At 46.3% G+C, this 15,000-nt stretch overlaps 1 protein-coding gene across 2 annotated transcripts in view; it reads left to right on the forward strand.

Annotated features, from left to right (window-relative positions):
* Window positions 1-2,863, forward strand: part of pard3ba (par-3 family cell polarity regulator beta a) — a 152,348-nt gene extending 149,485 nt beyond the window's left edge. For both annotated transcript variants that reach the window (XM_031558420.1, XM_031558421.1), the window contains one exon: window positions 769-2,863. In XM_031558420.1, coding sequence (XP_031414280.1) covers window positions 769-1,261 — 493 coding nt within the window. In that variant the 3' untranslated portion in view covers window positions 1,262-2,863. The remainder of the gene's footprint in view (window positions 1-768) is intronic.
* Window positions 2,864-15,000: the final 12,137 nt, after the last annotated feature.

The raw sequence follows: 15,000 nt of genomic DNA on the forward strand, positions 1-15,000 counted from the left end.
TACAAATTGCCCATTTGCTATACATTTTTTCTCATGTCTCTGTTTCTTTTATTTCCCTCTCACACACACACTCACACCCACACACATGCATCCACACACTGCAGACTGTAATTGATGCCCGGGGAAAAACCACCCATGGTGTCCGTCTATGGCTACAGCTGCAGAGGTCACATTTTCCGAGCCAGCAAGCACCCTTGTCCGACATCAAACACCCTGACTTTCGCGCAGGAAAACACACACACACACGCTGGGCACGGTGCCGCACGGCAGCACCAATCACCACAAACACGCCAACGCTCGCATCCTGTCAGCTGTCACTCTCTCAGCAGTTGGTCCGTCAGACGCCGCGGGCCACTCTGATTGACAGGCTGTTTCTGCTGTTTGCTAGCAGGCTAGCGGATTTGTTTTGACTGAATTTTATGCCTTTTATGCCAAGAAGAGGTGTCGCTAGTGTCTGGATTTCTCTCGTTAAATGGCTGGAATGATTTCCAAAGGTGTTTCTAAAGATCTTCTAAAGTGTGATCAAATTGAAGTTGCAAATTGGGTTCATAAAGTTCATTTCAGTGGACTGTGTTGTCTGAGGAAAAATAACATTAAACTGAGTGATGTAATTTATGTATTGACAGCCATCAGTGCAAGACTGAGCCAGTGCAGTATGCCACCAGAGTGTAAAATTCCCAATGCCTCCTCAAACACTAGCATAGCAACAAACAATAGCATCCATGACGGGCTTGTGTTTATTTCCTGTCTCTTGTGTTTGCGTTTCAGGCGGATGCCAGTGGACGAGCGCCTTGCCCAGCACTGGTCCCCCAAAAGGGAGCCAGCCCGATACCCGGCCCCCGCCCCGCAGTACAACTACCCCCAGCGCGAGACCTACCCCCTCAACTACCAACCGGCGCCTTCCTACGCCCTGCGTGAGAGCTACTCCATGCCTGACAGCTACCCCCAGAGGCAGGGGCCGGGGCAGGGGCAGGGGCAGGTGCCAGGCTCCCCACGGTTGCCTATGCCCCGCTCGGCAGAGCTGGAGCGCCGCTACCGACCCCCCTACCCCTCCCACCCGTCGCCGTCCTCTGTCCACAGGGTGCCAGTCCGGCAGGACGTGCCCCGCTCTCCCACGCTGGCGCTCCGCGCCCCCCGCTATGAGCAGGTGGTCCAGGCGGGCTACCGCAGCGCCAGCCCTGACCGCTACGGAGCCTATGGGGAGGCCAGCACACACCACCAGGACCCCCGCCAGAAGAACTCACTGATCGGGGCAGTGTAGAAGGGCGGAGACCGTATGATGATGTGGCAATGTGTTAATATGGACGATTGTTTTCTTTAGCATGTCTGTGTAAGAAAAAGAGAGTGAAAGCAGAAATGAACTGATGGCGATGAAGTGGGGGTGGCGGGTAGTTACATGAATGAGGGATGGATAGAGAGAGATAGAGAAAGACAGAACCCCAGTCCTGGGCTTCCTTTTTTCCTGGCTTGTGCATTTGAGTATATGTGTGTGTGTCTGTGGTCTTGTTTCTGCTGACCTCTCGGGAACTGTCTGAGTGTGCATGCATTCCCTTGGGTCAGGTGTGTGTGTGTGTGTGTCTGCACCAGTAGGTACGGATGTGCCCACATACATGTATACGTGCATGGCTGTACTCTCTATCGGCGTCCTGTGAGTACTTAAACTCTTGGTCTGTGAGGTTTGTTGTGTGTAAGCTGTGAATTAATCATCAAACCATACCGACTGCCAATGAATCTCATTTAGCTCTCCGTGTCGCTACGTCTGTGCCAATTTAGTTTTTGTTGTGTACGGCGACAACAATCATGCCAGGAAATGTAGACAAACATAGACACATCCCCTTGAGAACTACAATACAATGGGTGCCTTAATCAGCCTGTAAGGTGTGATAGACTTGTGTGTACATATTTCTTTTAAGTTTGTGGAATGGGGAAAAGTCTTATGTCATATAAACAGGTGTTTGTTTTAGGTTTAAGATTAAATGGATAACTCTATAAATGTGATGTGAAATATTGTTTCCTACTGTTACTTTGGTGAACTGACTTGGCCTTGAGGTTATTTTAAACTATTGTGACTCTTATTTCCTTATTTAATGTTCAGAGGAAGTGTATGTGTGTGCGTGTGTGTGTGTAGGGAGGCGTGTGTGTTGATCAATTGATGGTACCAGTGACCCCTTTGCACTCCTCTGCAAGTGTGTGTGTGTGTGTGTGTGTGTGTGTGTGTGTGTGTGTGTGTGTGTGTGTGTGTGTCCTGCCCTGCCCTGCTCTTTAACTCGCCCACAGAACAAAGACAAGATGTAGGTGGTACAGTAACAAGTTCACAGAGGAGCTGGAGGTCTCCACTGAGGGGAAATGGACAGGATAAATAAGGCCCATCCAAAAGCAGCCTCCCACCCCTGTGCCCCTGGGTGGGTTGGAGGTCACGCTCTCCTTTTGTTTCTTGTCTCTGGTTGTAATTATTTCAAATGTATAGGTCTTCCCTTTCTGTAGCGTGCCTTTTTTTTAAACAAAGTCTCCATAGCATCTCCCGTCGGGATTTGTTGGGATTTTATGAAGGGTTTAACTCTGTAAACATTCACTCCAGTCAGAGGAAAATGGCGCATGTATTAAAACAACTCACTGTTCTACTCTGCATTTATGTATCATACCTGGAGAGCAGAGGGGGAAAGAATCCCAGGTGGAATTCTGTCTTTCCTTCTTATAGTAGATCTAAATATCAGCGTAACCTTCTTTGTGGTGTATTGTATATCATAAATGGTTATCAAACTGTATTCCATTACTCTGTATATGAAACACTTTGAATTGTGGGTTTCCTCATATCTGCATGTTTTATATATGTTTTACATTAAATATCCCTTTTAAAAAACGGCATTTATCTCTATATGATTTTAAACCTTGTGTGATATTGTATGCTAATGTATCGTCTAAAAAAATGGCTTCCAATGACATGGGGTATATTGTCTCCCATTAGAATACTCATTAAAGTAATAACCATAATTTCTCCCACACACTTCAGATAAATTATACCTCTATGAGAACAGATAGAGTCTCATATTTCCCCCATAATGACATCCTCTGCCAATTAGGATTCAGACACCAGTGCTGAGGGGATTCTCGTATAGCCTCCTAATTTTCCAATTCGCATTTCTAAAATTTCAATGATTAAAAAATTAGCCCAAAGTTTTCAGGTTGAATGAGATTATTAATAGTCAGAAAGTGTGGCGCTGTATCATGAGGATTTGACTGCCTTACCTCACAGCCTCGGTCTTGCTGTTTCTGGAGAGAGAGAAGAAGAAGAAGAAGAAGAAGAGAGAGGGTGAGAGATGCTTATCTGGATTTGAGCTGAAGCCAGAGGCAGTTTTGCGCTTGTGCCAATGTCGTTAGACTAATGTAAATGCTGGAGAAGTTGCCGTCTCAGTAAACTCAATTTAAGGGTCACTTCTGAGACACATGGGCACACACACACACACACACAAACACACACACACACACATATATACACACACGCGCACACACACACATATATACACACACGCGCACACACACTTACACACACACTCCCTTACTACCACTTCAGCAACTTGCTGCATTGAAGTGACTGTAAGGAAAATGACTGACATCAAGAAATGGCGTGCCCCACGTCTGTCTACGCCGTTCTGAAACTCTGCTTGGAAGCACTCGTTTTGCTGATGCGCTTCTTACCGGAGGTCTTAAGCTGTTGCCTGGCTCACACCCTCTCCCTTGAAAGCCTCGTCATCAGTTTCAGTGCGACTCTTCCTCACCCCCACTCACTCTCCCACAAATTCATTACATTTATTAAGACATGGCAGCTACTTTTAATGAAAGCAAGTGAAATGAAATTAAAACACTAAAATAGAAGATGTGCAGAAAACACTTCTCCTTTCAGAGGCCTGTGATGTGTTCTTCCCTTTGCCTTAGTTCCCATTTAAACTGTGAAACTCTGATGTCTATTTTCGGATTTGATTAATACGGAGGAAAACTATTGTTCAGATGAAGCCTGATTCTCCCAAAGCCAAAGAGAACGGAGGAGAGATGTGCAGGGGAAAGGAAGCAGGGACTGATCCTCACGGTGGGTGTGAGGGAGAAAGAGCCTTCCGGACCGCACATCATGTCCACCGCACCCATATATTACAGGACGTACATGTATGTCTGAGAGGAAGAGAGAGAGGTTTTATTTTTTTCTTTCTCTATTCTTGGTGGATCACTGGTGCCTGCCTGGAACCTCACAGCAGTAGCAGCTTGTTAGCATGCGTCAGTCAAACGCATCCACGGCGGGGTGTGGAGCGCACGCGGGTAAGCGACTCACGCCACATCCCCACACACACCCAGACCCGAGATCCGATAGTCGAAAGCGCAGAAGCAGTCGCAACCGGGTTAGACAGAAGTCGCATGGCAGCAGAGTCAGGTTGGATGTCAGGCGATGACTTCACCCCCTCTTAATGAAAAGCACATCGGAGTACTTTTTGTCATCGCGTGCCCCCCATTCGTCCTTCACCCCCCCCCCCCCCTCTCCTTTATGTCCATTAGGCCTCTTTTTCGTTGGCGGTGAATGCGGCCCTTTGCAGCCAGTGTGGCTGAGGTGGAACCAGCAAAGTGGATTTGCTCATTTTATTACAGCGCCCATTATGAAGTCCTGGGCCGAGCTCACGGGGAAAATGGGCTCATCAGGGGCTGTTATCGGAAGACGCTGAGTGTTGTGGAATATGGAGATGGGGAGAAGGATGGAGCGAGGCGGGATGGATGGATGGGAATGGTTTTTGTCGCTCGGAAGTTCAGGCTGACCTACCCTTCACCTGTGTGAGGGAGAAGGAAAAGAAGGGGGGGGGGGATTTCCTCACAGTCACGGGTGACCAAAAAAGCACATCTCCAAAAAAAAAGTGATGCAATTCACAAGATCAAATAAAACCATTTAGTGTGTTCAAAATTCACATTTGAGTGTAAATGTAACCGATGCTAGCCTCCACTGCAAGCAAAACTGGAAACTCATATTAACCAGGTTTTGAAGAGGTCATGACAGACTACAGGCCTGTTTACACAAATGTCAACCGCTCAGTGCAAATACCACAGTCAATAATAATAGACACCTCAACTAGGCTATAGTGTGGAATATAATAACTGTCTATATAGATTAGCATCTGCACTTGGTTTGCATCACACTACTAGAGGCATGCTTTCCTATTTTGGTCTTGTCGTGAACACTTTCTAAGACTTAAGTTGACCATTTGATGAAGTGATGGGACAAGTCCACCGTGACCCTGGCTTAAATAACCAATGTCCACAGTTTGAAAATCTGAATTGATGCCAAATAAATCTGCCATTTATAATCTCCCTCAGGTACTAAAAGTTCTCAATGTTCCTTCTGTTGATGCTCTCTGGATGCCTTAGCAAAACATTGGCCGGGTCAATAATCCTCCCTAACATTCTTCTACATTTAGTAAGGGTAGACAGGGTAGTGGGATGGTCTGCCCCTTCTTGAGGGTCAAACCCACAGCATTGATAATGGGAGTCCAAGTATCTGTCACGACCTTGGGAGGAAGTCATGAGGAAGATCTCAAAAAATCTTTGTGAAAAGATCAGGGCCATAATCTTTTGTTCGTTCCTCCGGACACCACCACGCTCGACCCTAAACTTGATCGCAAGGCCAGACTAATCACCAACACACCACTCCTGACTGCCTATGTGTATGACCTTTGACCTTTAGCCAGGGGCCCACAGAGACACCACCCCGACTGTTATATCCCATCTATACTTGAGGAACTGTGAAGAATGAATCTTCCAAACACAGGGTTCAAAGGTCTCCACTTCCCTAGGCCTGTGCTTCCTCAGCAGGGCGATGTCTCAGATATACTTCTGGCTGACAGGTTTGCTGCATGTGGGAGACCTGAAGGGCACTGGTGTGCTTTGGCCTTGAGAGTTGAGATAGGCTTTGGATGTGAGCTGGTCACAAACAGTGTACTCGTGTGTAATCGGAGCAGTGGCTTAAAGAGATGTAATTGTGGTTCATCCCCCAGTTTTACGCTTCATTACGGAATTGTTTCTTTTAATGTCCACTGTTTAATGAGTGTTGTTTTCATTCTTTTGCGTGTGTGTGTGTGTGTGTGTCTGTGTGTGTGTGTGTGTGTGGTTGTGGTTGTGTGTGTGCGTGTGTGTGTGTGTGTGTGTGTGTGTGTGTGTGTGTGTGTGTGTGTGTGGTTGTGTGTTAGATAGTGTCTGCCAAGTTTCTGCTGTGATAGATGTGTACCAGGCAAGGCAGGGAGGACAGGTCAGAGGCTGGTTCTCTTGGCTGAGAGGGATAAACATCTAATGTGGACATTTCAGCTAATCACCTTCAGCATGGAAACTCCTCCATTTCAAATGGGACTGACTGTGCTGACATACTGATGGGTTAGAAAACACACAAACACACTTACTCACTGATATTCCCTTTACTCAAGAAACTTCTAAATCTAACCGCAGAGCCTGATTAAATGTATTAAATGTTTGTTAGTGTGCATGTGTGTTTAGGCACATGTTTCTATGCGCTTTAGTGTTTGTGTGTGGGTTTGTGTGTGTATTTCTTTAGGCGTATGCACCGTGTCTTAGTGTGTGTTTGTATGTCTCTCTGTGTGTGTGTGTGTGTGTGTGTGTTTGTGTGTGTGTGGCCATGCATGCATGGATGTGTGCATGCATGGCTGTGTATGTGTGTTAGCGTATGTGCATGCATGTGTGTGTGTCCATGTGTGTGTGTGCACATTTAAGTGTGTGTGTTTGTGTGTCCGCGTGTGTGTGTGCACATTTAAGTGTGTGTGTGTGTGTGTGTGTCCGTGTGTGTGTAACGGCAGGTGTTTGTGTTGGCCAGTCGGGGGGTCGCATACATGAGTGAGTATCGGGTTCCTCCATCGTGATGTAGGAACGCTCCCGTTAGTTCAGCACTACGACACTCAGCACGGAGCCAGCCCCTTGCCAGGCCTGCTGTAGCGCCACACACACACACACACACACACACACACACACACACAAACACACACACCATAGTCAGTAACAGTAATGCGATCCTGAAGATACAAATGAACATGACACCTCCATGGCGACATGACTATTTTATATGCCATTTTTTTATATTTCACTTTTATATATCCTTATATAAACTTTAAATCCATGTGTCTAAATGTAAGGTTGAATATTCATGCACATATATGATGCAGATATATACTCATTTGATGTGCTATTCACATATGAAGTTTCAGCATGCAAGCTTCAAGATGCATGCTTTTATGACCATGGTAATATCTGGTTAGGCATAGTATTTACTGAAATTGTGTGATACATGCACTCACTCTCCACAGAATGGATATGTTAAATGAGGAATTCTTTATAGAATAAACACTGTCATTGAACTATGCAGACATCAGTATTTGGTTTATAGGAGTATGTAACTACTGTGTAACAATGCGGTAAGTACCAAATTCAAGATGCTATACACCGCTATACACCAATTGAACATTCCAAAGAGAGTCTTCAGACAACATTCCATTCACACTGTGTGTTTTCACAGGCCACCTATTTGGAACTGGTGTCTTTTCTGTGCTTTGTGAAGTACAGCCAAATGTCATTATAACTGACAATGAGAAATTCCTGGAGTCTCCCCAAAGAGCTGTTGAAGATCGGCCCTTAACGCAGGCCCCTAACCTGTGCTTACAGAAGTCTGCCTCGGCCCCCGAACCCAGGGGTGCAATATGGAAACAAACATTCTTGAGAATGAGGCGAACCAGGCATCCATTACACACGAATGTGCGGAAAATTAAATCACTCCTCTTGGACAGGCTCTCCGTAAACCGCATAAATCACGGTGACGGCCCTCACTCACTCACTCTCCCTTTCTCCCCTTCGCTGCGCTGTTTTCACATTCCAGAATAGTGTCGGGGTGCTGGGTGTTCGGTTACTCTCTACTAGCACGCCAGTCGCGTGAAAGATTCCAGACGGAGAGGAAGAGAAAAAAAAACACGCCAAACAAGCCTCCGCACTTCCAAAAAAGAGACGCGGCACCCGGAGAGGAAGGATCCAGCCGAGGGTCGTTTCTCAGGGGGTTGTTTGAAGAACACTGGCTCTGTCCGTGACACCGCCAAAGACGAAGGCAGACCAGGGGAGTCATTAAACGCCCGAGAAATGCTCGCTTCCTCGTTAAGACAAGCAATTACAGCCTAATTGAGAGTTAAAGGGAAAATAAACTGGCGAGTCACGCTCGGTTGTCGAATTTTCTCCCCAGATGGATCTAAATCTTGGATCATTTTTAAAGTTTGATGTCACTGTTTTATTTCATCCTCTCCCCTTCCTGCTCGTGTTTGTCTCTCCATCTGTCAGAGTTGGCACGGGTTAATTTGATAAAATACACAAAATGATGGACGCTCTCAGAGGCACTCACACACACACACACACACACACACACACACACACACACACACACACACTCTCAGAGGCACTCAGTCTTTGTTTTCATACAGAAATCAAGACACTGAAAGTATCAAGAAACCAAACAGTGACAGTAATGTAAAACGTATTCAGCAGACAACTATAGATTAGTATCTCATAGTATACGTGCGTTCATGACAGTGATACTTTCAGTTATATGCAACAACAGTGAATGTATGTGTTCTTTATTTCCTACAATAACATGGTATGTTATTAATAATTGAAATCTATAAAAGTTTTTGTTACGGTGTGTAATGTGATGAAGGTTGTCTGAATCAGTGTCCTGACACTGATGTGTACTGTAAGACAGTGTGGCTCTTTAATTTACCCAATGCTCTAAGTGAGTCTCCACTGGGTACAGTAAGGCACAACACACCTCCGAGGACCTCACCAGCCCTCTCTCCTCTGCTAATACCCCTCTAACACTCCTCTAATACACACATGCACACACACACACACACACACACACACACACACACACACACACACACACACACACACACACACACACACACACACACACACACACACATTCATACATATCCATCCTCATATACATTAATTTGCACACACGAAAGTACACACTATCTCCCTCACATCAACACCATCTCTGTCTCTCACACACACACACACACAGACACACAACTTTTCATAAACTCACAACACACACACCACAGCCCCAGTCACCCAACAGCCCCGTGACCACCAACTGCTTGCCCTTCTCACTCCACTCCTCTCCCTCGCCAAAGTTTCCATCCCTTCTCCCTTTCTCTCTCTCCCTCCCTCCCTCCCTCTCCCGCTCTCTCTCTCCCTCCCTCTCTCCTCCCTCCGTCTAAAGTTACCCCCACTGCGGGTTCAGGAGCGGGGATCCTGCCTGACCGCGTTCGCAGCTCGAGGTGCCGTGGCTTTGTCATGCTGCAATGCAAGCCTCGCTGGACGTTGGAGTGTGTGTGTGTGTGTGTGTGTGTGTGTGTGTGTGTGTGCAAGCCTCGCTGGACGTCGGAGTCGGGCCTTTTGGGGATGCAGATGGGCCAGTGTGTGTGTGTGTGTGTGTGTGTAGTGGCCAGTGCAGTAATGGAAACACAGAGGCCACTGTGGTGTCAGCATGTGTGAGTCATCATCACACCGCTCGCACTGTAGCTAATTAAACCTCGACGCACGGAAGAGTTGGAACGCTCTCTCAAGAAGTCGGCTTCATCAGAGCGTGTAGAGGAGTCCCCTGACAATACTTGAGCCACGGTTATGAGCAGACAAAACAGTGCTGTGATTTAAAGGCAGTTGACAAACTGCATTGCCAGGACACAGATACATGCACACACACACACACACACAGACACACACACACACACACACACACACACACACAGACACACACACACACACAGACACACACACACACACACACACACAGACAAAACCTCCCTCTGTCCAAGAACACGCACTAACACCCTTACACCCACTTCCGACCTGTTTGCTTTTCTGGGTTCAGGTGTATTGGGCCGTGACTGTGGTGCCAGCCACCACCATCCGTCAGGGTGAACCTGTATGTTTATGTGTTACACCTCCAGCTTCTCAGTCAGTCGCCTGGTCCCCAGGGACACGTGTTCACACCAGAGCCCAGACGCTGTGCTAGATAGATGGGCCGGTCAGGCTGGGACCTGCTGGGAGTCCAGTCAGTCCTCTTGGGGCTCATTAGCCTAGCGTGAATGCTACACTTCACCCAGCACAGCCCTGACGGGGTCTTGTACACACAGCATGTGTGTGGTGCACGGAGGTCAAAGGGCGACCACCACGGCAATGAACTGTTTCTCGGGACCTCGTCTATGGAAGTCCGGGGAATAAATCAAAGCAGTCAACCCTCTCGGCAGGGACTTCTGTGGAGCCCAGATGTGAGCAGACCACAAACCCCCTAGCAAGGGAAAGGCACGCTCTTTATTAACTTTAACAAGCATCCACGGCCTATAATTCAGCGCATGCATTTCATGTGCAGACACTAAATCAGGCACTCTGTAGGAATGGAAGCACTGATGGTAGAGTCTTAAGAAACACCAGTAGTGTTTAGCATTGCTTGTGTCTTCAGAGATATAGAGTATATGCTGACAATCAGGACGACCAGATGAAGATGAAGATGAAGCGAGCCTAAGTGCAGTTATGACAATGAATGAATAGTTGAACAGATACTTAGACATCTATCATGTATATCTTGTCCATGCAAAAGTACTGTGCATTTGTGGCTGAGTTTATGTGTGTATCCATAGTGTGTGTGTGTGTGTGTGTGTGTGTTTACACCTTATTTTTGTCTCTCTCAGTTTCATCTTCTTTTGATTTTGAATCATCGTACATGTCAGAGAGCAAAAGCAATTTGTGTAAGACTCTCACTCTCTGAAACCCCATTTAATACGCCCCAGATACCAAAGTCATAAAATGAATACAATATGTTTCATTTGAGAGGATATTTCAAAGCCACTGCCCCCTTTTTATTTCTTTCTGCTAGCTGTGCTGAGGAGATGTGTGATAGGAGTGAGTGACAGTCTGTGTGGAAACCCAGTTTTTCAGATTTGAGATATTTGAACCCCCTTTTCTCCGTGAGTTGCACAGTTAGGGAGCTCGTGAGTTGCACAGTTAGAGAGCTCGCACACATATGCTACAGATTATTCCATGGAACGCGCCACGCCACGCTACGTCTGCCAGCAGTCGCTATCACAAGCCAACATCTGCGTGCATTAGGGGTCATGCTAATCCATGCTAGCTTCACATTTCCCATCTAATGGCAGAGTGTGTGTGTGTGTGTGTGTGTGTGTGTCTGTGTGTGTGTGTGTGTGTGTGTGTGTGTGTGTGTGTGTGTGTGTGTGTGGGTGTGTGCGTGCGTGCGTGTGCGTGGGTGTGTGTGTGTGTGTGAAGGTATTGGAAGTCATGACCCAAGGAGCGTGGGTGCTAATTTTGGAATGGTTCATGGGTATCCTCTCAGGCAACAGTGACCAAACAGCTGCATATTGAACCAGGAGGCACCCTGAGTGCTGCACAGATTCCATCTCCAGTAAATGTGTCTGCCTCTGCCAAATATCTGGAGATCTCTAATTGGTTTGCCAGCCAGCGCACACTGCTGTAGTTTGCCCAGGCAGGCACAGGAAGTAATCTACCTCTTCCTCCACCTGAAGTCAGGCCATGGTGCTCAGGGAGTGTGTGTGTGTGTGTGTGTGGGGGGGGGGGGGCGGTGTTGTTGGATGTTTGCAGGTCAGGCCGACTGGAGCAGAGATGGAGATGAGGGGTGAGACACACTGCTACTCGTCTGATCTGAAGTCAGGGAAGTTACGGCATCAGTGATGAGACTAAGGTCATACAAAGTGTGGTGACATAGTGAGTTTGATCCCCTCTCTCTCTCTCTCGCTCTCTCTCTCTCTCTCTGTCTCTCTCTCTCTCGCTGTCTCTTTTTCCCTAATGATGCATGGCTAGTTATGCACTCTCTTTTTCTCCCTCTCCCTCTATGTGGATAAATGGCTATTTTGTATGGGTGAGCAGGCGCTCTCTTTCTCTTTTTTTCTTCTTCTGTCTATTTCTCCCTCCCTCTGTCTCTGACAGTGTGTTGAGTGGGCAGACTAGGGTCTATATATTGATGTCAGTGGGAGTCATTAAGCAGCTGCTTCACCATCCACACAAGCATTACATCTGAACATGAGGAGTTGGATTGACTCATTTGGCCTTGCGTCCATATGGTATACCTGCACCACTCTCTCACTCTCTCTCTCTCTCTCTCTCTTTCTCTTTCTCTTTCTCTCCATCTCTCACCCACTCCTGCCATCATAGCCCATGCTCTTTCTCCCACACAAATCTCGTTCTCTCTCTTTCGAAACGGTGTGTGGTCGATGAATTGGGAGAATGTAGCAATTAGTACAAATCCTTCACTGTCATGAGGTCGAATAGGATTATAATTGGACCCAACAGGAGAGTTTTTTTCCCACACATAACATGCTATTCAAATACATGTGGTGAGAATGGAGAATAAATGAAATTCTTTTTCTCAAAAATCTGCACCACAGTTGAACAAAAAAAATCGTTTGAATTGAATTAGGGGAAATGGCTCTGTCGTGGTTCTCAAGAACATTCGTTGTTGGTTAGTCAAAACAAGCTCTCTGGGTAGATACTAGATTGTTTTTATGCCATATTACTGACCTATATACAGTATATATATGTTAGATTTATACATCTTCAGGTTTTCCTGTGATGAATGTTATTATTTTTATTATTATTATTTGAACTATGCATTACAGAAACTGGAAAGCACATTGGTGAATACACATTGCCCTGTTTTGAACATTCATAATGAGACCATGCCATTTGCAGAAGCCATGACATTCCAGTGGATCATATCACATAGCCAGGTATGCTATCATTATGTAATTAGTATTGGGTACTTAGTATTTTAGTATGGGATCCGACACATATCCCTCAGTTTTCACTATGCAATGTCATGTGGAAACCCTTTAGATTCAGTTGACAATAAGGGACGTTTCTAATGCAAAGCCAAAACAACATGGTGGCTCTTGTCACAACCGGATTTATTTTGTCATACGTTATGTGAATACATTTGGCTGAAACATGAGCAGTTGCATTTCATGTATTTCTCAAAGCAAATCAAATGTTGTGTCTCCTCTTTTTTTTAGATTCAGATGGAATGTGATTAACCACATAGCTTCCACTTAGCCTCCCACTGCTCACACCTCGCTCACACATTTTCACTATGAGATGTTTTTTCCACAAACTCATCCGGTCACTTTAAATGTTTAATCTTCTCTCATTAGCAGCGCTCCTCACCCAAACAAATCCCTGTAGAGAGTTGTGATGGTAACGGCAAAATCTTCTAGCACACCAGTGAACAAGCATTAAATGCGCTTCCAATACAAAAAAAAAATGTCTTGACTTGTTCATACTAATCCAGGAGGCAGTCCCCTTGGTGATTAGTATGATCTGCTTTTGGAATGTCGCCTCCACTGCGCTTGTCGTATCTCCCTTTAACATCCTCGCATCCTGGCTTTTCCAACCATGCAGTCTGGTATGCTAACTAGCACAGAAGTGCCAGGGCTGCAACATGTCATCAGGCTCTTGAGATGCACAGCCCTTCATTTCCTTCAGCTAAACCGCCCGCCACACACGCAGCCTCCACCTTTCATCAGGCGTGGGAAAGGGAAGATGAACGGGGCCAAGGGCCCTTTGGGGCTTCTGGCTCTGGGTGTGATGCTGTGGTCTGCCTCTGGGCTCGGCTCGCTTCCCTGTGGTCGGTCTGGGCCCTCCACCTACGAGGTGGAGCTACTACCTCCAGGTTCAGGGGAGGTTTGGCGTTGAGTGGCGGGTCCCCCCACCCCCCCCACCTGACTCCCCCCTGGTTATCTGAGCTGGGCCTGAGCAGCAGTGGCAGTGGCTGCAGCAGACTCATCCATTTAAGGGCCCCATTCCAGGGATTAGATGGGGGATCCTGTCGCCTAATGGCCAGTTTGGCAACATATGCCTATGCAATTATCCGCTTGGCTAGGCTCCATGCACTCTCACACACTCGAGTGTGGCACACACACACACACTCACGCACGCTCAATCGCACATAGCTGGGTACACACATACATGTCCATACACACAAACATACCTATATATATATATATATAAAAAACTCTCTACAGGGATATATATATATAAATATATACAGTATATATACACATAAAACACCCACATGCATACAAGCAGGCTGTGTTTATGCTGTATTTTGAAAATGACCTGCAGTGAAGGGTTCTGCATGTTGTAACCTTTGTGGGTGTATGCAAATGTGCCATGTAGAAGTGTATGGATACACTCTTCCTTCAACTGTTGGCAAAAATATCTCACCCCCCCCATACGCATATCCAGAACGGTTAGTGAATGTTGTTTGTATTTGAAACAACTTAATTGGTCTCGCTCCGGAGAGGCAAACATGCTTCTCTGACCTTAGCCGAGAAACTGAAAAAGAGAAACACTCTCACACTTCTGAAATCTCTTTGTCTTTTTTCTTTTTCTTTTCTCTCCCTCTCTCTTTCTCTCACTCTCTCTCTCTCTCTCTCTCTGTCTCTCTCATGTGGGTACAGACACACACACACATACCACACACAACAACAACAACATCATGATTCCATGATGATTAAGAGGGACCTTTGCTTTTGCAGGCGCAGGCTTTATTTGTTTATGGCAGCCAGTGAGTGTGCTCACAGCTCACAATGGCAAAGTAATGAGTTAGGCTCTTAAATTATGAAACAAAGGATGGTGTGCATCAATTAAGATCCATTTACTGCCAAGGCGTGTGTGTGTGTGTGTGTGTGTGTGTGTGTGTGTGTGTGTGTGTGTGTGTGTGTGTGTGTGTGTGTGTGTGTGTGTGTGTGTGTGTGTGTGAGTGAGTGTATATGTGTGTGTGTGTGTATGTGTGTGTGTGTGTGTGGGTTGCACGCTAGATGATGAGAATAGTGGGAAGAAGAGAAAGGGTACTATACCTAAATTTGACTATGAGAAAAGATTAAATAG

Source organism: Clupea harengus, chromosome 21 (assembly GCF_900700415.2).
Source record: "Clupea harengus chromosome 21, Ch_v2.0.2, whole genome shotgun sequence".
Classification (NCBI taxonomy): Eukaryota; Metazoa; Chordata; class Actinopteri; order Clupeiformes; family Clupeidae; genus Clupea; species Clupea harengus.